This window comes from Bombyx mandarina, chromosome 22, assembly GCF_030267445.1.
Source record: "Bombyx mandarina strain Sakado chromosome 22, ASM3026744v2".
Classification (NCBI taxonomy): Eukaryota; Metazoa; Arthropoda; class Insecta; order Lepidoptera; family Bombycidae; genus Bombyx; species Bombyx mandarina.
The window spans coordinates 7,381,937-7,405,772 of record NC_143228.1 but is presented as its reverse complement, the minus strand read 5'-3'; the positions used below and the strand labels follow the sequence as shown (position 1 = coordinate 7,405,772).

Sequence of the window (23,836 nt, the reverse complement as noted above, 5' to 3'; positions counted from 1 at the left end):
ATAATATCTAAATCACATCATCTTTGCACATAACAATATACTTACTTCCTATTATAGTATAAATTCTACAAATACATTCATATTCAACAATATTTAAAATAAAATGAGCCAAGAACGTTTATCGATAAAACCTACTAACATTAAAATCTTCTGGGCAGCACTAAAACCGCCATGTTTTGTGGCCAGATGACGTCACAGTGGCACGAATTTGTTGTTGACGTTTCATTTCCATAGGTTTCCTAGTTCATTGATTCGAATATTACGACACGATGTTATTTCTTTAGCATTTATAAGAAAGTCATTCATGAACATGTTTTGCGTTCGTTTTAATAAGAAAATTGGTATCTGCCTACGGAACTGAAATACCGGCTTAGTCGCTTGATACAAATATACCGAGCTTCTTATCACAAATTTAAAATGAAGTGCTTGTCATTCTATCAATCAATGATAACGAAAATATAAAAAAAGCGGAAAAAATAAGCTTGTTAAATTTTTTGTACTGCACGCATTGAAATAAGATTTAAACATAGCTGACGCGCGGGTCAATATTAGCTTCGTTTGAGATTGCGTGTTTACTCATACATACCTGCAATTAATTTAAGAAAATAAACTTTATTCTGTTTATTAAGAGAGTTTTGGTTTTCCAACAATTTCCGTAAATTTTCTTTTGTTTCATGTTGTATCCGTTTTGCTAATAATAGCATACCGATATTTGGACAGATTATAAAAAAATCGATTTCGGCTCCTTTATGATATACGAAATTAGATGTAAATAGGCTGTGTTTCGTTTGGTAGTGGTTTTTAAATAAGTGGCTTTACAAAAAGTTAAATGACTTCACTGCAAATTAATGTTTCGTATTGCCCTAAATGAAAACACAAATTATTTACCCTGTGCGAATAAAAATATGTTATCAAACTTAATTAAAAAAATAAAAGGTTTTTGCAGAAAACTTTACAGACACAATTTAAAAACCGCTATAGTTAAATAAATTGGAAAAAGTTAGCAAGTTTATTTAGAACTCGTCGCTTTGAAGGAAAATTATTGAAAACTCTCGAAGAGGACGGTAGAGGTCATAAATTCTCATTTTTCTCTAACTTTTATTTATATCTTGCTCTCTTTCATCTACTTTCGATAAAAGGTTTTCTTTTTATTTTAATTATACAGTTAGATGATGAACCGTGCTAGTAAACATATTAAAATTTGTGTGTTCAAGCCAATTCAAATACAATTTACAATGAAATAAATTTAAACATATGATATTACAGAAAAATAAGTCGCTTGCTTTCTTTTAGGTTCCACTAAATGGTAACTGTCGTTTCTTACATTTTGTCAGAGTAATTAAGCTGTGAATTATTTAGCGTGTCAAATAGCGCACGTTTTCGGTACCTTTTTGTATTCCGGTAATAAAAGAGGAAATGAAACATTAAGGCTGTTCACATGTAATTCGGGCCACTGGTCGATCAATACGACAAGTTAATTGAAACAGTTGTTTTGTTTTCTCGTTTACTTTTTACGGTTATTTTCGTATTAAATAATAATCAGAAATATGTAGTTTTTTATATCGTATTCAATTATTAAAATTAATTGTCAATTTCAAAATAAAAGTGAAAGTAGTTTTAATTATGTCTGCCACTCAAAGCGCTGAAATTCCTATAAATAAATGGTTTCAATACAAATCGTTTTATTTTTCAGTTTAATTTGACTGATTGTTGATCCTTTGTCACTCAAAAATTTTAATGTAAATGCTGAAATAAGCTAACGATCTAACTAAATTGAAATTTAAATATATAATTATAATCCAGTTTACGAAAACAAATTCAATATTCCTTTAATCCCATTAATCTGATTAACATTAATTTCGATGAAGAAATCCGATATGATAGACAAATTAATTATATAATGAATTACAAACACGTTCCGTACCAATTAAATCTTTCACGGTAAATTTTCATTCACGTCAGATTTCAACGTAGCAGAAAATAACATCGGCTATCTATATTGAAAAGGTTACAAGTTTGACTTTGTTGTTGTTGTAATAAAAACATAAATCAACACGTAGGTATCCAGTGAACACAGCATAATATATTCACCTAAAATATGAGGCCAATAAATCTAGCCGCTGTAACGAGATCTCTGTCAACAATGGCTTAGTTGATATCTTTTTACTCAAAGTGAACTTAGTAGTATATTGCTTTGCTACGAAATGTTTTAATAAAGGCACTCGTTGATATATCGTTATTGATTTACTTTCATAAATAATACACATAAATTAGTTACAGATAAGAAACTCAACCATTCGACAAAAATGTTTGCGGGCGTCGGCCACTAGATGGCTTCGCTTCGAATAGTTTCTCATTGCTCCTGTAGATGGCAGTAACATATTAACTATCCTATCTTTTATTTTTAATGAAGAATTTTGTAAATTTACAGAAACCACAAACTGGTAAAATTTAATCAATTTGTGTTTAACAAATAAAGACTTATGTGATTTATTTTTATTTTTATTTTTATTTTCTGTGCTTAGTTGTACAATAATGAAACGCCTTAACTTTAACTACGTATAAGTTTGGGGCATCCACTACAAGATGTCCCTAGTTTCCTTACAAAAAAATATTTGTCTTAAAGTATCGCAGTTTCAGGGCTCTGTTTACTTTGGGTTATTCCGAAATTCATCTTGAACAGATTTAACGCCTTAACTTTAACTACGTATAAGTTTAGGGGCATCCACTACAAGATGTCCCTAGTTTCCTTACAAAAAAATATTTGTCTTAAAGTATCGCAGTTTCAGGGCTCTGTTTACTTTGGCTTATTCCGAAATTCATCTTGAACAGATTTAATTTAAGTCTTCTGTTAAATTGTAAAAACAAACAATTCACAAAATTTTCCGAGCTACCCACACAACATCTGTTTATTAAAAACAGTCTTGAAAACGCTCTTTAAAGTTACATCAGTTGCTGTCAAGTAATCAATACGTTTTGTCGTGAACTGTCCAACAGTGGAGTAAACAAACTTCCAGTGTAAGAACTTTCGGTATTCCGAAACTTCTTCGTGTAAAACAGATCTGAAATACAGCCATACCATGGGCGTGGTGACAAAGAAGCAGGTTAACCGAGTATAATAATTTATTAATGGAACAAATGCGTGTCATGTTAAAGTATTTACGTTACGGGCTTGGTTGGGTTCGGCATTGTCCACCTCAAGCATCTTTAAAGCTATTTCTAAGTCACTTCCTTTTTGTTCTGACTTCAGTATTCTTCGTGAATTTATAATCTGCATCAAAACTTTTTGGACACAAAGACTGAACTATTTCAAAGCTGAAAAACAAAACAAAACATGAATGAAACATGTTTCAGAATATGTTACGGTGTCCTTTGGAATACGTTAAATTGTGTTGTTCATGTTTTATTTATGATAGCAAAACACCGCGCAAAAGCGTTTTGTTTCTGACAAATAAATGGTATTTATTATACTTACCAGCAATATTTCGAAATTGATCTCTTTAACATTTTACTACTTTATTATTATTGTAATAGAGTATTTTTCCCAAAAAAAAGCAACCTTTTTTCGGCTTTTCAACTGTAACAATTTAAGGAATACTGTACCATGAGTTCAGAAAATTATTGTTGTATTTGAATTGTTGTAGGGCCCGGATTACGCGGGTAATCACTGCTCTGGTAATCATATGCTTCTTTATTTTGAAAGTGCACCATCTCCGCTGTAACGCTTCGCCGTGGAGTCGGAAGCCAGAATAAGAATCTCATCTATATCCTGGTTCTTTATGTGTTTTGAGTTTCATCCGTTTGGTGGCTTGCGGACCGAATTCTGGACTGGTTCTGACCGAGTAGTGTATGCTAGGAAAACGAGCTGGCGGCATCATCTAGGCGGGCTTCCGAGACGCCAGCCGGTCGCGGGGTTAAAGTGGCGTGAAGAGATGCACTCCGCGCAAAACGCATCATTTTAAGCCAGGTCTCCTCATTTGGTTATTGTCTCGTTTGAGACGCTGCAGATGAGTGAACAGAGCTTGTGGAGGGAAGTTAAAAAACGATCCAACTGGGCTGGGCGGCGTTCGGCAAACTATGTCGAGTCTTCATCGCACATCCCACAGAGCCTGAAAACGAAAGCATTTAACCAGTACGTCGTACCTGTCATGACTTACGCAGCCGAGACATTAACACTCACTGTGCGGCTGGTCCGTCAGCTCAAAGTCGATCAGCGATCCATGGAAAAAGCCATGCTCGGAATTTCTCTGAAGGAGTCGTCATGGCCTAAAATATAAGACGTCGGTGCATTCGTCTGACGCGATGCACCGGTGTTCGAATCCGGCAGGCGGGTACCAATTTTTCTAATGAAATATGTACTTAACAAATGTTCACGATTGACTTCCACGGTGAAGGAATAACATCGTGTAATAAAAACCAAACCCGAAAAATTATAATTTGCGTAATCACTGGTGGTAGGACCTCTTGGGAGTCCGCAAGGGTAGGTACCACCACCCCGCCTATTTCCGCCGTGAAGCAGTAATGCGTTTCGGTTCGAAGGGTGGGGTAGCCGTTGTAACTATAGTGAGACCTTAGAACTTATATCTCGAGGTGGGTGGCGCATTTACGTTGTAGATGTCTATGGGCTCCAGTAACCACTTAACATCAGGTGGGCTGTGAGCTCGTCCATCCATTTAAGCAATAAAAAAAAAAAAAAAGGATAAAGTCAGGAATGAGGTTATTCAACAGAGAACTAAAGTTATCGACATAACTCAAAAAACCAGCAAGCTGAAATGGGGGTGGCTTGGCCATATATGCCGACGACATATGCCATTGAGCTGACGACCGCTGGAGTAGATGGGTTCTCAGGTGGAGACCGCGCAACAGAAAATGTAACGTGGGACGCCCCTTGGATAGCTGGTGTAATGACTTCCGAACAATGTGCAGCAGGAAGTGGATGAGGGTAAGCCGAATACTGGGCTCAGTGGTGTAAATTGGGAGAGGTCTATGTCTAGCAATAGTACTGTGGGCTGATGACGATGAGGTTTGGACTCGGTAAAAACTAGGTTTTACTCTATTCAATTCCAATATGTCCCTCCCCTTTCCTAGGAATTAGGTTAGGTTAGCGTAGGCGGAGTTTTGGCAATTTTCACTAACCCGAAAAATAGACAAATAAATGAAAGGTTCTACGTCGGTTCGAAAACGTGCCGTGAGCCCAGCTCCGATCTAGTGTAAATACTTCTCGGAGCCTGCTAGCTCAACACCGGCACCAGACAGAAGGTGAAGCATCCTTCAGTGAATCTTACTGAAATTTCAACTGTACACAGGTAGAAATTGTCTTTTACTTTACCCTTAATCTTTTTTTGAAATAAATTTAGTAAAAAGGATGAGATGCTTCACAAACGAAAAATAAATTCACTTACAAAGATTTACTTTCCGTTGCTGACACATTTTATTATAAAGCTATCGAGATTTACCGATCGGCCTATCGATAGTACGTAGCAATTTTTTCGAAGTAATTTATTCATACTATATTTTTGCGTTTTTTTTAAAAACTGGTTACAAAGTTAAAGGAATACGTAATTACTCAATAAGTTATTTATATAAGAAGATATAAAGATAAAAGAAGAAGATAGAACATGAGACCTTAAAACTTATATCTCAAGGTGGCTGTCGCATTTACGTCGTAGATGTCTATGGGCTCCAGTAACCACTTAACACCAGAGGGGCTGTGAGCTCGTCCACCCATATAATCAATAAAAAATAAAAAAAGATAAAGGACTTTAAGGTCTTTAGTTTGTTTTTTTATAAACACAACAATTTAAATTCCTAAACCAATTCAGCGATGTCACTCCCAATGTGACTTCGTCGAGTAAAACTTTAGCTAATTTATAAATGAAATGAATTGTTCTCGACTTACATATGTATACTAAGTTCCATGCGAATAATCTGGCACGGAGAGATAATGAGTTGCCAAAATAGATTGCGAGTCGGCAATCGAGTACGACACAGTTTTTGTTACAGGGCCAAGTTCGGTCCAGAATCTCGGTCAAGTTGAGAACCGGTGTTAATCATAAATGTTATTGTTTATAAAATTGGTGTTGATTCAATCGCTTAGTTATTGTAAGACGTAAGCAACGTATGCAAAGATTACGAGTTGAGGTTATGGGTACGACGACACAAATAACTCTTAACAGTCGATATTTTTTTTATTGCCCTTGTAGGCAGACGAGCATACGGCCCACCTAATGGTGTGGTGGTGATGGAGTGGTTACCGTCGCCCATGGACTTCAGCAATGCCAAGGGCAGAGCCAAGCCACTGCCTACTTATGCGATATGTCGAGTAATTAATTTTCCATCCAGCTCAGCCAGCGTTATTACATGTTTAAAATCTTACTGAATTTATAACATTTTGTTACAGATGCAAACAGATTTTAATACGAAAAGTAAACACATACAACATACAATTCTTTAATTATAATTTGTAATCATTGAATTAAAAACAAAGTCTTTTATGTTGCGATAATCATAAAGAAATACAAAAAATGTCTTGCGATAAAGTATGAAATTTCAAAGTTTTCTCAAGCACTTCCGGGGGTGATACATGGGCATTGGCTTAATGCCTTTCAGATACGTGACATCAAAAGATTTGATACGAGACACGAAATCGAAGTTCGATCTGTGAATAATAAAATAAAGTAGTCTTTGTGAGTGTTCCGTAGAATTGAAAACATTTTGGAAGTTTTATAAATTTTGTACGAAAGAACTAGGCCTTGGTCCTATGTTTTTCTCACTTGACGCTTACAAAATACTGGTCGTTTTTCAAGAGGTCTTAACAAACGATTATTACCGTCGAAGGGTGCCAGACGTCGAGTCTCATCGGTATTACTGACCGTCATATAAATTTTCATTAGTCGGGCTCGCTGGGAATTCCTTCATTCGTAATAAACACGCGCTACGTGGCCATATTTTTCCGTTCTTTTGAACGCACCGGTTCTGGGACTCGCGGATTACAAACGGACTAACTTTGTTGTTAAACACACTATTATACTATTGATCAGAGCTCACGGCATTCGTTTCTTTCTAAATTCAATTTCGTATCGGCTACCTGCGACAAGAGACTTAAAAAAAACAAATAAATGGGAACCAAACACGCATGGTCATCCAGCCCCTAATTAGGATTCCCTGTATTATGGGTACCAGATACTGAAATACAAACTTCTATATATATGTATATTTAAATGTTTAAATATCTCCATTTTTAAATAATAAACACCCATACAAAGAGCAAATAAACACTGCTCTTGAGTTGTTAGGTCTCCATCGGAGGCGCCCGAACAACTGTTAGCAAATCCCACCCCTTCTGGTTGAGCCTTTGCTCTCCCACCAGTCCAATCATAAAAAAGCAAATAAACCTGTTCATCACAAGAATGTTTGCTCGATGTGGCAATCGAACCCGTGATCCTCGGCGCGATAGTCAGGGCCGCTAACTACTGCACAACCGAGTCAAACAAATAACTTTTAACTTTACAATAAATTTCAATGCGTCGAGCGTACTTATGTATTTCTCAGCGCGGTAATGCAAAACGATGGTTTGTTTGCTTTTTACAGCCGCATAAAATTTACAACGGCGTGTGAGTAAAATCAGAATTACTGTGTGCTTCGAAATACATAAGTTTTCTAAGCATTTATGGAAGTCGTTCTTCAGTTCTTATAGCTGCTATTGTTTTATCTATGGTTACAGTTTCAATTCCATTCATGGTTTTATGTCTAAAAGAAAATGATTATTGATTTCAATAGTACATAATATATGTAGACGAGATCTATGTTCATTTTATATGGAGCCCACCTTAGACCTTTAAAATATCAGACAGTAACACATACTTACTTGACTGAATTTACTTAACTTGTATTTTTAAAATAAATGCCTTGGGTTTTCAAGACAAAGTCGAAATTCAACTGGAAAACATTCCATATCAAATTAGAGTAGAATTAGACACGACAATGGCACTGACTGACTATTAAATCGATATTTAAGATTGTTGTGATTAATCTGATTAATGTGTGAATTTAATAATCTAAACATATAAAAAACTAAATTTATTAAAAAAACATCCTAAATTGAGTACCTTCTTCTTTATTGATATATGTTAAAAACATAAAGTACTATTATCGTATCCACAATAGCAATATACACTGGTACCTTGGATCATAATATTGTTCTTACAAAGTGTTAATAAGAACGCTACGAATAGAAACTTTAAAAGCATTACTTCAACATTATACGGAGAAATTAATTATACATTAATAATAATATGTGCAAGCTCAGATTCAAATCGTAGCTGAAATAATGGAAAACCATCTGATGTATATTATTTTCGAATACACTTAATGCACGTAACTTTTCGAGTAAATTCACAAAATGCGATAAGTTACTTTTGCGAGACGATGTACAGGAAAATTGACCCTCTTTTAATAATCCTTTCTTAATATGTGTTAATTTGTTTCTTGAAAGATGTTTTTCCCATAAGAATACTACTAAGACTATTAAAAAGATTATTAAAGCATTATTTGAAAACTTTTGTGTCTCTAAAGTTATATAAAGTATGTTATGTAAGTAAATATGCACGGATGTCAACAGAAACATTTCGAAGCTTTCTCTTTAGCGATTTAATTCCGCAGTGGGACGGAACATTAGTCAAAGTGTAAATTAAATCCACGTGGATGCTTTTTGACGATATCAATGCTTGTTTTTGAAAATATACAGATTGTTTTTCCATCATCACAAAGTTGTTCTCTTTATTTAAATTAATTAAGTTAAGTGACAACACAAAAGCATCCTAACAAATAAATAAACAGATGTATTTTTCAATGTTTTAATGAATCTCCTTAATTAACTTCAGAGAATTTTTTTTTTTTATTTTTTTTTTATTGCTTAGATGTGTGGACGAGCTCACAGCCCACCTGGTGTTAAGTGGTTACTGGAGCTCATAGACATCTACAACGTAAATGCGCCACACACCTTGAGATATAGTTCTAAGGTCTCAGTATAGTCACAACGGCTGCCCCACCCTTCAAACCGAAACGCATTACTGCTTCACGGCAGAAATAGGCGGGGCGGTGGTACCTACCCGCGCGGACTCACAAGAGGTCCTACCACCAGTAATTACGCAAATTATAATTTTGCGGGTTTGATTTTTATTGCACGATGTTATTCCTTCACCGTGGAAGTCAATCGTGAACATTTGTTGAGTACGTATTTCATTAGAAAAATTGGTACCCGCCAGCGAGATTCGAACACCAGTGCATCGCTCGATACGAATGCACCGGACGTCTTATCCTTTAGGCCACGACGACTTTTTATGCAACATAAAGCACTTGATTTCTAATTCAATGAAGCGACCTAGATTTATTTATAATATAAAAAAAACATATTTACTCTGAAATATGACACGAACTCCACAAATGCATTCATACGCCGACAGCGAATGCCGACGTCCTTTGGGAAATGAATGCTTGTACTATCATTGCACCGTATTCTCTATATACTGAACTAATGACATCCGACGCCTAGCACTTTGTTCATTCAACGTTCAGACTATCTAGGTTAATTTTATGCAAGAGCGCTACATCACTCCATTTTCCATTATGCCGCAATTTTTCTAAGTGAAGCTTAACTGCTTTCCGGAGAGGCTTAACCAATTAGTGACTTGTCTGTCTCTTGTTTTTGTAGATTTTCGAGGACTAAAGTTTTATATTCAATATCGTTTTAACGCTTAGTGATATTTTAGACCTTCTATTTTGCCTTAGAAGTTGTCGTAATGATTTAAATCATACGAGTTTGAAAAATATAATAGATATACATAAAACATAAATATATATATTTTTAAACATTGATACTGATTGTTAATTAAAATTTAATTGAGCTTCAAAATCAAATTAGTTTTTCACTTAAAATTATTTAACAGAAAATAATATTGAATTGGTAATATTATACTCAATGGCGGTAGCCACTATTTTCAGAATTCTAACACTATATACCTAATTATAACCAGGCAGAAAAGGTGTTAAGAAACGTAAATCATTATTGAATATTGAATTCAGATGAAATTACAAAAATATCTGTCTAAATATTCACCCGAAGATATAAGTAGGAGACTACGCATTTTTCTATTCTGGTGGTTCTACTTGACTAACATCTGTAAGCGATATTATTCTCACCACCAATACCAATTATAACTCATATTGAAGTAGTGGTTAGTATGCTTAAACACCGTACAATAACTCGTACTGTAGTACAAAGTTATTGAAGCCTCGACTTCACGTCACAAGATGGGTAGTGGAATTTACGCTGCAGTTTCTAAAGCTCCAACCATTGAATCAGACCAGGTGGGTTGTGGGATATTCTGCTAATACATATAAGCCAAAAGAAATAGAACGTAAAAAGATAGATCATAAAACGCACATATAAACTTCGTTTCGTGCTACTAAATTATTTACATAACTTCCTATGTTCACGTTAACAATGTTCGTGAGGAGAGACACGACCTCGGCCGTTCGGAAAAATAACATCCGCTGTAAATCGTCGTTCAAGTCGTGGCGTAATATTATTTATTCTCGATATTTTTGCGAACATTTAAACGGTAGTGAGTACTATTCTGATAATTAGTGAAATTTTCGCAAAAACTTTTGTGATGTCGAATTCTTTCAGTTATCAAATTTTATAGAATTGTAAATTTACTATACGAGTAATACACATCCACGCTACTAAACATCTAAAATGACGTATCTATGTATTTTTTTAATTTAATAAGGTAAATAATAATATTAAATAATTTCATATATTTGTAAAACCTTTGCGTTTCAATAAAATATTCTCATTTGTTCCGACATAACATGAAAGCAATACAAAACATAAAAGTATTTAAAACCAATGTTTGTAGTAGCTCATCCATATTGAAATAGGACCAAAGGAAAGAATATTTCAGATTGATTGTATACTTAAAAATATTTTTTTTCACCCTGAACAACGTAATAGACGTGTCATATAGGTAACAAACAAGAGCCAGTTAATGATGTTACGTATTCCATGGTTCGTTTTTTAATTATAGATTCTGTATTTTAATTCAACCTGAAAATAAATTTAAACGTTTTTCCTCTTTTCGTTCTCAGATCGTTGCACTTAATAAGATTAGGGAGTTTCAGACAGTTAAGCGAATTACGTGGGCGGTAAGTATTTGTGTAGGTTCTAAAAATACTACTATATACTATATATAAATATACTACTAGAGGTCCCGCAGTAGTCGAAATTCGACTATAATTAATTGGAATTGTAAGTTTGTACACCATTATGATTGTATTTTATACTTCTATAATCACCAAATTTCGCCAAGACTACACTATAAAAAATATTAACAAAGGCAAACAATATTTAACCTATTCTCAATTTGACAACAGACGCCAGGAACAAAAGTTTGACAATAAATAGTATGCATGCGTTTGTGCGTCAAATAAATGGTATGTAGTGTGTGTAAGTTTTTCTTTATTGATTTAATGTATCTTTTATGCATTATTTAAAAAAATATTAGCATTGTGCACTTCTTCTCTATATTCTCTTTAAGTGTGGAAAATTTCATACTCTTCCGTCCGCGCAATTTTCGTAAAAAGGGATACAAAGTTTTTGCTTCACGTATTAATATATATAATATTGTACAGAACTAAGTATAAAATCAAAGGTTTTCGCGCGTACTAATGACAGCCGAGGGGACTAGAGCGGTCGCTTCATTGGGGTACCTCTCTTGAAATTTTATATTCTTTCAAATAACGGTCAGCATCAACGTTTTCACTCTTTATAATGACGTAAATTTACTAATTAGATATGTGGCGTTGTAATTAATAACAAATTTACAATTTATTTTATACATGTCTATTCTTCATGTGTTAATAATTATTCGATCCGGGGGCAGAAACTATTCTCTACTACTAGGTACTGTATTCTACCAATAAATCTCCTTCGAGGCTCGAGCGATTACCAGGACACCTTAGAGGGATCCGGGGCTATGACTTCGCTCACCCATCCTTGTGAAGCAATCCTTTTTACTGGTGGTAAGACCTCTTGTGAGTCCGCACGGGTAGGTACCACCGCCCCGCCTATTTCTGGCGTGAAGCAGTAATGCGTTTCGGTTTGAAGGGTGGGGCAGCCGTTGTAACTATACTAAGACTTTAGAACTAGTATCTCAAGGTGGGTGGCGCGTCTACGTTGTAGATGTCTATGGGTTCCAGTAACCACTTAACACCAGGTGGGCTGTGAGCTCGTCCACACATACAGGCAATAAAAAAAAAGCTAGAAGGCCACTCAGCCATCAGCATTTCTTCCATCCCAAAAAGGTAGAGATAATTATTTCGATACATAATACTTCTACTACATTATCAGGGATACCATATCGCCATGTGCTAGATTTCAATTGCCATATACATATAGCTCTTTTGATGTTTAATGGCAACGAAGACCAGGGTTAGGTTTGCTTACACGAAGCTGATGTGTAATTTTTTATTCTTCTATTTAACTATACCAGGTTACGGCCCATCTGGTAATAATAGCCTATCGGATCCCAATATTATCACAACGAGAATGACTTCGAAATACTAATTCTATTGCATAGCGGTTACCCCACCCTTCGAACCGAAACGCATCACAGGCGGACAACAAACCCTATCATAAATACCATGTGATAACTATAAAATATTTCTTGAGAATACCTATAAAAATATTGCGAATTTATGTGTCGTAGATGCTGTTAAATTTGAGGGAACACAAATAGCCATCTCTTTGACATTCATTCTATAAAAGTTGTTGAACAATATCGGATACTCAGTATGTACTTAGGAATAACGCTTTGAATACTTTCTAACACTCCACACTTTTTACTGGTGGTAGGACCTCTTGTGAGTCCGCGCGGGTGGGTACCACCACCCTGCCTATTTCTGCCGTGAAGCAGTAATGCGTTTCGGTTTGAAGGGTGGGGCAGCCGTTGTAACTACATGAGACCTTAGAACTTATATCTCAAGGTGGGTGGCGCATTTACGTTGTGTATGTCTATGGGCTCCAGTAACCACTTAACACCAGGTGGGCTGTGAGCTCGTCCGACCATGTAAGCAATAAAAAAAATAAAAAATATATATATTAACAAATTCTTTCTTCTTTAAGATTTTCTTTTTCTTCTTTTTCTTTAAGACTCTTATAAAATGTTTTAGAAAATTTAATTTAATTTTCCTCAAAATATGCTCATGAAGATATGCTACTTCACGATTACGTTCACGTTTCAATAGTTGTTTATTCAAGTTACGATGACCTACTTCCATTCGGATGAATGTAGGGGCTTCGAAAATTTTACGTCCATTGAAAATATTTGAATTCTTAAACCAAGTGGAAGGGATTATTATTGGTATAGGTCTATAAGGGTACGCATCTCCCCTTTGTCTATTTGTCTGTGAATGTTACATGATAAAAATTGTTACTTCAACCTCAAATCTCAAAGTACGATATTATTTTTCTAATATCCATGAGGATGCGTATTAGATTTGATTGAATATTTGATAGAACACATTTTTAATTTATGATATTGATAGAAACGTATTAATATTTGGTGATGTTATTACTAAAAAAAATGCAATAAACAGTTATTTATTGCATATTTTTTAGTAATTAGTATTTGCGTATTTTACATTCCTTCATTCTATCAATATCATAATAATAAAAATTTGTGCAATCAAATACTCAGTTAAAAAATACTTGCAGAAATCGTTATATAAGTTCGTCTGTCGATCCGTAGTGTTAAAAAATACCAACAACTTCTTCTTCGTTGCTTGATAAATAAAATTATACGGGCAAATTAGACTTTAAATCATTTGCAATGTAATTTCTCATATTTACAAATATCTATTAATTTACAATCAGGAACAGTCAATATACAAATTTATAACTCTAGTTTAATCAGTATTATTTTACTTAAATCTTAATCTTTAAATTTAAAGTATTTGATAAGGTTTTACTATGTTGACAATTTAAAATGAATACTAACTATATTAACACTGATTTCCAGTAGTAGCGAAGATTACGAGTAATTAGGGATTCAGAGTGAGAAACCTTATGGCTAGGATGACATGCGTTCTACGTGAAACACTTCACGATAGCCCCAGCTTGATTTGTGTCAGTTCTATCTCATCTGAGCGACAGGGGGCTTTAGGCAATCCAACTGTAATATTTCCTGCCTATCGCCTTCAATGCGTAGGCGGAAGTCGGGCGATTTTCTCCGAACCCAAAAAAGTTCATGTCCGAAGACTTATAAATGGCTGTGAAAGTTTTTTGCCAATAATATAAAAGGTCGTGATCAACGTTTTAATCAGATATTTGATTTGACTTAACAATTAAATATTCGAAGTTCCTCGGAGTTTAAAACTTTTTAACCCAACTGAAAGCGTAATTGGACTCAAAATAGGAATGAATTGGAAAGTTTTGTTTTTATTTCAAGAATCCGTACATATTTAACTTGAAAGTTGAGTTTTGTTCGGAAACATACTAATAAACCGTAAATAAGGGTGAGCAGCAATATAAAGTCGGTAAATTTCTTAATTGTTCCAACCGCTTCATTTAGAAATTGTATTACTAAACTGTAAGTAAACTGTATAAAACTCAATCCTTCTTGAGTTTTAGTTTGAAGTATAAAATAGCTATTGTTACAATAAAGAGACTTCTACCTTAAGTCCTAAAGTTTTTTTTTATTATCTTAGATAATAAAATCTTTAATGCACTTATCTTAGATAATAGATCTTTAATGCACGGTTGAGTGAACGAGATCTGAGAATCCGAAGATAAGTGGTCACCGGAGTTCCAGACCCATATTAAGGCTTTAGTTCTAAATTTCTGTTCTACAGTACCACGGCTACCCCACACTTAAATCCAGAACGCAAGGCTGGTTCGCGGCAGAAATAGATGAGATGATGGTACCTATCCGTGCGGACTCCCAAGACGCCTACCGATTTATATCGAACTCGAATACCGAATATACGAAACGCCTTCAGAGAAGAAGAGGGAGAAAAAGAAGACCAAAATCCTCCTCTTCGTCCAATTCCTTCCGGGAGACTACGCGTTGAGAAAGGGCCCAAGACGCCCTACCACCAGCATAATCTCGAACAAAGGTCACCCGTCCTATAGACTCTTATCTCCATGCGCAACATTCAAGTGGACGGTTACTTTTTTTTTATTACCCTTCTAGGTAGACGAACATATGGCCCACCTGATGGTAAGTGGTTACCGTTGCTCATGGACGTCAGCAATGCTAGGGGCACGGCCAAGACGCTGCCTACTGTTTAAACTTCACAAGCCTCTACAAGATATGAGCAGTAGTCAGGATAGGAGAGTGACAAAAAACATACCAAGGGTGGAAATATCGGACAATTGCTTGCCCAATCCCTAAAATCTAAGATAAGATAAGCTAGGTAGAGATTTTTAAATTAAATACAGATGTGTAATCGCCGTCGTTCGTGAGCATTGATGATACCAGAGGCAAGACCGAGCGCTTTACACCGCTAAGGACTTTTATCAAGCTTCGTTTGAAAAATGAAATGTCATGTAGCTTGATCGAATGGAATGTGGTTACCGAACAGAAACTTGGAGCGATTGCGCTTTTGTATTTGATTATTTGTATTAAATTTGTAATTACGTTATTGTGTGGTATAAAATCAAACAACAAACTAAATCGGATATAAAATGAAATTAAAAGTCAACATGGACCTAAAAATTGCTCCGATGATGTTCAAACTAACCAAAAAATAATTAATTTTAATTTTAGTGACTAACTCAGTGGTACAATAGTTAGCGCCCCTGACTCACGTAATTTCGGATCGTCCTGATCCACCAACGGTGCTTTTAGGTCCTCAAGCACAGGTCATCGTTCTCGTTGAACCCGTCGCTTGCGACGAAGGGCTCGGCGAGTAAATTAACCCACAGACACAGCCCACTGAGTTTCTCGCCAGATCTTTTCGGTGGGTCGCGCTTCCGATCCGGTGGTAGATTCTCCGTAGCACAGCTTTTGCTAGGCTACTTGTTAGCAATAACGTCAGATTTGAGCCCCATGAGCTCACCTACTCGCCCGGTTACGCTGACATAGTCTCTCAAGGCTATCAGATTCCCATTTTTTTTTTATTGCTTAGATGGGTGGATTAGCTCACCACAGCCCACCTGGTGTTAAGTGGTTACTGGAGCCCATAGACATCCACAACGTAAATGCGCCACCCATCTTGAAATATAAATTCTAAGGTCTCAAGTGTAGTTACAACGGCCGCCCCACCTTTCAAACTGAAACGCATTACTGCCTCACGGCAGAAACAGGCAGTGGTACCCACCCGCGCGGACTCACAAGAGGTCCTACTACCAGTAATTACGCAAATTATAATTTTGCGGATTTAATTTTTATTACACGATGTTATTCCTTAACCGTGAAAGTCAATCGTGAACATTTGTTGAGTACGTATTTCATTAGAAAAATTGGTACCCGCCTGAGATTCGAACACCGGTGCATCGCTCAACACGAATGCATCGGTCGTCTTATCCGTTAGGCCACGACGAGTCGGGCAAACATTATGCGATGAACAGGTTTGCTTGTTCTTTGTCTGGGTGCTTATTGTCTATATGTGTTTACATTTAAACGTATATAAGTATGCATATATTATGTCAGTCTCTGGGACCTATAATACAGGGAATCCTTATTCGGGGCAGGTCAACCGTGCGCGATTTGTTAAAACAAAATCGGGTTACTTAAACAATATTTAATTTAACTATTTCATGTTAACAGAGCGTGATACCTTCAGCTACGCGTGACGACACCAGGTTATTGAAATTAAGAAAAAAAATATATATAAAGAAAATCATTATTAAATATTTCGTTTCTCCTTACCAAGTAATGTTTTTAGCTTGAATAATACGAATATTAATTTGATTACAACACTTAATTACATTCGCTTTATACTACGTTACGCACTACGCTGATTGCCTAGTGTGTGCATAAATGATGCGTGTAATTCGTAATCCTAGCATAGATCGTTGCGTTCTGATGCTCAAATCTTCATTGATGGTCTAATCTCTGAGCACGAGTAATTGCGAAGTAATGCCTCCACATTTACCTGTTCTCAGAAATAGTACACGTTTTGCTTATTACTCACGATCTCAAGTAGCTGCATTTTGCAGCTTATTATTTTTTAATGTTGTTCCGAAGATATGTTTAATTTACATAAATTACGAACCATATTATACAATGAAAAACACACTTGATTTCTAACGGATTTACCCACTAACATATACAATACAGCAATATGTTCAAAGTATTTTTGTCATGAATATTGATATTTCCTCATTAATGATACTTTTTCCCAAACTACCTCAATTCCTTTTTCAGTGATTTTAGATACCCTTTTCATTTTAAAGATAGGATTATGATTTTACCTAATAAGCTTTCTTATTAGTGTCGTTGTTTTGTTAGGAGGTAACGGAAGCCCAGTCGATGTACAAATCAAATATGCACTAAAAAATACGAGTTTGGTCAATTTTCTGGTCAATCTACTTTTATTAAATGGACTTGAAAACCAGTGATTTATTAACAAAGACAAAACAAATCACTACTACTCACTCAAGAAACCATATAAACTGGTAATGGCTGTCTATATTCGTCACGACTCGTCTAGCCACAGGTTTATAGGCACAGGCAATGAGCCAAACCGCAAACATTGAACTGTGGGCAGTAAATGATCACACGCTTTTAGCGAAATGCAGCTTACGATGCCGTGCACACTTTCGGAAATCACAAGTCGATTAGGTTATGAGCAGGAACGAAGCAGGAACAATCAGAAACATAAACAGAACGAGCTAGCTATTTGGCGTTAACTTTCTCTTTCACAGAAATAGATCATTGTGAAAAATTGCCTAATTTGTAGGCGAGCTGTGGAATTCTCAGCAGCTATTACTCTTTTATAGCCTAGCAGTCTTTATTTAGTATAAATAAAATCTAATCTACAATCTTGAAATAACTAATTTTTTTTATTATTATTCCCCTTGTAGGCAGACGACCATACGACCCACGTGATGGTGAATGGTTACCGTCGCCCATAGACTTCAGCAATTCCAGAGGCAGAGCCAAGCCGTTGCCTACCGTTCAAATTTATGAGTTTTCAAGTCAATGTTGAATGATATGTCTCTTAAAATAGAAATTGCGATTCAATCTTGTCGGTCGTTTAATGAATAGCTAAAATTAAACATAAAACCCATATTTTAATCATGTCTCGATACTTGTGAAAATCGAAAAGTTTTACCAAATTAAAACTATAATAATATTACGGTATAATCTTGGGTTTAGTATTTCAGACGTTTTGAATACTATAAAGTTTTGGTGTTTAGACACATCACCTAAGACCTTATTCAATATTTTACTATTTTATTAACTACCGCTTAATTCTCAATAATTTTGTTTTTTAAACTAACTCTTCTCTTTATACCTTAGGTATTTTGTGTCTAAGTCCGTCTTTGTATTTTGTGATAAGACCTTTACGTTGAGAGGAACTACTAGGAATATCGTTAAGTAATGAATATCTTTCGGGCGAAAGTGAAGTTGAATGTAAATCTGAGTAAAGGCTGTGTTAGGAAGTTTAAAGTGGTTCTTGTTGCGAGGCCTACCCCCAGCTATTGTGGCACCACTTGACCCGCTTGTTTCAGAGTCCCGTTCTAGTGAAACATGCTACAACTCAAATCTGATCATTATATCGAAAAACATATTAAGCTTAATTGGAATAATTTGCTACTGCGAAAAATTATATATTAAATAATAAAATGAAATCATAGAGGAGAATATTTAAAACATCTGGGTAAATGTTTTCGGTCATCGACAAAAATAGATAATTAATGGACAGTTATTTGTTTACATTAGTTAATGCATAATATTTAAACGCAAGTGCTATTCACAGAGCTATGATCTGACAACTGTTTGAAAACTAAATAAAAGTACATTATAACAAATAATAGAACTCAAAATTTGCATTAAAATCCATATTTCTCCAGTCTGAAAAGTTTAAGAGCTTTTATTGTACTCTAAAGACATCAAGGGCATTGAAGTGAGTAAGCTGATAAAGTTATTTAAATATTACATATGATTTATATTTTATAAAATAGTTCTTAGAGAGAAAATAGTTTTATGCTACGTATGTATGTAAGAAAATATGTTCGTTCGTTATTTACTTGTTACGTTATTGTCCCTGATGAACATAGGCTACTTTTTTTTTTTTTTTGGTTTCCTGTGTGTTTTAATGTTTCCGAAGCGAAGCGAGGGCGGGTCGCTAGTGAGTGAAATAAAAATGTTTTAAGAAGAGACATATTTTATTTCACTTAAGTTAAGTTTGAATATAAGATTAAAAGGAATCCATATTATTTTTATGTTATATGCTTGCCAGAAATATTTCTAATGAAAATCAAATTTTTAAATTAGAATGAACGACTGCTTCAAGGCCCAAATAAACAAGCTTGTGGTACCTACCGGCGCTCACAACACTACCACCACAAGCTCAAAAGATTACCTCTCAGAGATTACCTCTAAAATACAATATCACCGGTAAACCCATAATACTAGATTTACATTTAATATTGGATCAAAACAAATATTTGTCTGTAAATTGAAAAGTCATTATTTATGTATCGATATCAAATTCAACTTACAGGGCTTTAAAGTACAAACCCAGCAAACTTAGGCAACCAATATAAATTAATTTTAAAAGAAACACTAATTAGAATCATCTTCACAGAGAGAAATATCTTGTTCCTCAAACTTTACTCCTACTTATACTTCGCTGTATTTAATTCATTCACCTACAAACGATGTTTCTAAGGAACATTGAATATTTTTAAGATATGGAAGAGAAGTCCTTCTATTTAAAACTGAATACGGAAACTTCCGAAGAAATTAATGTTTTTCACGCTTCGTGTCTAGGTTTATTATTACTACACTTTTCTCCTTGTCGTTAAATGTGCTATGCTGGTGTATTGATGGTCAAGGGTTGATTGACGAACTTACTGGTAGCCTTGTGATAAATGACTATTGGAGCCCATTTGATAACCTATTCATATCGAGCGATGCAACTGCGCGTCACTCCAATTGGTTCCATTTTTAGGATTCGGCAAAAACTATTTTTGAAAGGAAAAATGAAGCACTTACAGAAAGAATAATTTTGTTGTTCATCTGCCTATCTGTCCGTTACATAAGAATGTGCTTTTCAGGAACTTCTAGAGATGTGAAGTTTAAATTAGTAGCAAATATTAGATCTACGACGGAAAGAATTCCTTATAAATCTCCAGCTTCTCATTCGACACAATCAAATTTTATATATAACCCTATTTTGTTACTCATAAAAAATTAAGGGGCACTTCCCGTTGACCTGAAATCATAAAATTTAACATGAGTCAAGGTCTTATCGTTAAAGTTAAAGGAAAAGTTTGAAAATAGTGTATTTTTATCATAGACATTTGATAAAGAAAATTAACGAATAACGTATGAAAGGCGGACCACGCTTTGGTGTCTCTAGACAGCAGCTATCATTGTGGTATCAGCGTATTATCTACCTACTTATAATTGTAAAATATAGCACATTTTAGACAGCTAATTTTAGGCAAGGGCTTATCTAATATGCTTATGAATTTTTCACTTCAAAAAACAATTTTCTAAGGTGGAAACCTTCATACTACGAGTATAATATTATGTTTTATTAATTTTATTCTATATATTCTTTTCTAGGTTGAAGAATAACGTGACATTTATGGAAGAAACTGCTTCGTCGAACACTAGTTATGGCTCAAAATCCTTCCCTTGAAACATTCCTTAATAGTTGTTCATCTTGTCTATTTATCAAACCACTACGTCACCTTTAAAAACATTCCACGTTGTGGTCGAAATAGATTTTTAAGCTTTGTGTCAAAAATAATTTAATTTTAATTGGGACATTTCGTTAAATTATATCCAGAACTAGATTGTAGTGGTAGTGTGTTAAAGTGACGCGCGTAAACCTCTTCGGAGGGCGCGAAGAATTTGCGCGATGCGGTCTCACCAGGGATGTACGTAATATATCCTGCGGATGAAGTAGTTTCCCTGACTTACAGCTCGCATTCGCTGCCCCGGCCCCGGCAGCGGCCTACACTTGATATTTTGGTTGGACCGCTGCTGAGTTTGCCATCCAGCACGCACCCCCTGCCCTTGGCCCCCACCCTCGTCTGCGGCAACTCTCTCAAAACGGCGCCCCCGGAGCCAGCGGAGCGCGCGCCGGCATCGCCGACGCCGTCGCTCGACCGCTCGAGCAAGGTGCGCGAGCGAACAAAAGCCAAGCTTTTCAAAAAGCTCGGACGTCACGAAAACAATGAATTCGGAAAAATTGTTAGGACACCCGCCCCCGACGAGTTTGAACTACCCGCTCCTTTGCCGACTCCAGCTTTTTCTAGGAAAAATATATTTGATCGCGATTTCGATGCGTTATTTGAAGTGGCAAGTACTCCGCAATTCGGCGCAAATATTCGCGTTACGACCCCTGAGCCAGATCATCGACCAGATGTATCAGCATCACATTTTCCTTCTCCTGCGGAATCATCTTTAAGTCTGCTTCCACCTCGGCCCAACTCTGAGCCGACACCCTCACCAGGGAACTCGACCCGCACTTCTACACCACAGCGTTCGTCTCTTGAAGGTTTAAACGAAAGTGTGGATTTCAGATCGCTTGTTTGTTAACTAACCGATTCTGCCTCACCAATTTAGCATGGTACTTATGATGACTGCGATGTGATAGTAAACTTAACATCATTTTCCATTGCATCTTTGTGATTTTAACTATGTGTGATAAGAGTTTTGATTTAAAATAATAATATTTTCAAAAAATAAGGCTACTGGAATATCATAAATAAAAATTACTTCATTTTGACAGGTACTAACTCTAAATCGAAGAAAGTTAGTTTCTTTCGGAGGCTTGGCCGATCCAAAGATTCGACGCCGCCGAGACGTACCTCATCTTTTACCATGCAGCAACCATCAGTGGAGATGGCTCTTCGAGAGCTAACGCATCCAATTCACAATGAACAGCTCAAGAATCAACAGCAAGTCACCTTCAAGCTGGTTAAAACAGGTAAGATACTTTGAGCATGAACAGCTATTAAAACATAAACTTACTAGATAATTCTCTTTTTCTCCACCTTATCCCACTAGTTGGGGTCGATACAGCTAATTTTTTCTTCCATTATCTTTTACCAGCCGTCATCTCAACACTCATTCTTTTTTCTCTCATATCGTCATTCACACACTCCATCCATGTCTTCTTCGGTCGACCTCTTCCCCCTCTACCTTGCACTACCATTTCCATACATCTCCTAGTCACATGCATCTTCTCTCTACGCATCACATGTCCATACCACGCTAACCGTCCGCTCTTTAATTTGTTGATTACTGGGGCTACTTTCACACTTCCTCTGTTATATTTATTCTTTATCTTGTCCATTCTTGTTACTCCGCACATCCATCTAAACATTCGCATCTCTGCCGCATGCACTCCTCTTTCATGCTTTGCTTTCGTCGTCCAACATTCAGACCCATACAGCACGGTAGGTCTAATGATCGTTTTGTAAATTTTTCCCTTTTGTAATAATTACTAGATAATTATAACAGAATTTATCAAAGGTATAAGATTCTCCTTAAACAATTATAACTAGCTGGATTCGAGTAGCAAGTTAACCTGCGATCAAAAACGTCTAAAGTGAAATCGGTTGAGATCGTTAATTAAATATTCCTATTTACCGCCAGCATACTCGACATGAAGACAAATCTAGTTAACGCGAGAACCGGCTTAATTGAATATACTCGATCATAATTCGATAACGATAAAACGGGAACAACACATCAAAAGAAAGGGCGCACATCAGTAACACTGCGTTCAGATAGCTACACAAACTCCATGATTCTTAAATTGACTTTTTTTTTTTTATTGCTTCGATGGATGGACGAGCTCACAGCCCACCTGGTGTTATGTGGTTACTGGAGCCCATAGACATCTACAACGTAAATGCGCCACCCACCTCGAGATATAAGTTCTAAGATCTCAGTATAGTTGCAACGGCTACCCCACCCTTCGAACCGAAACGCATTACTGCTTCACGGCGGAAATAGGCGGGGTGGTGGTACCTACCCGTGCGGACTCCCAAGAGGTCCTACCACCAGTGATTACGCAAAATTATAATTTTGCGGGTTTGGTTTTTATTACACGATATTTATTTTCTAATTATCTTTCTATTTTTTAATTATTTTTCTTTTCGTCTTTCCATATCGAGGAATCAAATGAACTTGCCTAACAAAAGGTATACCGTAACAAAACCTGTACTTTCGCCGTACTACGTTCCTTTTACGTTTCGTAGCTCAAAGCGGCATAATGACTATTTCACGAGGCACGTCGCTAACACAAAGAACGTTTTTGTAGTAACTGTGTCTACAGTTGGAAGCCGTCACGTAGGGGCAGGTTTCAGCGTCAAATAGAATCATTTTTTCAATCCGTTCCGAGCGACTCGGTTCGGGAAACTACGCCGCTCTATTGAAATTGAATGACACTCGAAAGTGGGTCCTAGCTTTACATAATAATATATAGTTTCAATCGATTACATTTTTACAGCATACAAAGGCAAAAAAGGTTCTTCTCACTTGGTGGTCAATCTACAGAGCTTTTTTTAAATAATAACTCGATGAGCTCACAGCCTACCTAGTACGAAGCGGTACACTATCCCGTAGTACAAGATATT

At 35.9% G+C, this 23,836-nt stretch overlaps 1 protein-coding gene across 23 annotated transcripts in view; it reads left to right on the top strand.

The window, feature by feature from the left end:
- Positions 1-23,836, top strand: part of Stacl (SH3 and cysteine-rich domain-containing protein) — a 182,620-nt gene that overhangs the window by 14,005 nt on the left and 144,779 nt on the right. For 22 of the 23 annotated variants that reach the window (XM_089736870.1, XM_089736868.1, XM_089736866.1 and 19 more), the window contains exons 2-3: positions 20,808-21,747; positions 21,982-22,179. In XM_089736870.1, coding sequence (XP_089592996.1) covers positions 21,123-21,747; positions 21,982-22,179 — 823 coding nt within the window. In that variant the 5' untranslated portion in view covers positions 20,808-21,122. The remainder of the gene's footprint in view (positions 1-20,807; positions 21,748-21,981; positions 22,180-23,836) is intronic. The other variant, XM_089736887.1, reaches the window with a different exon arrangement.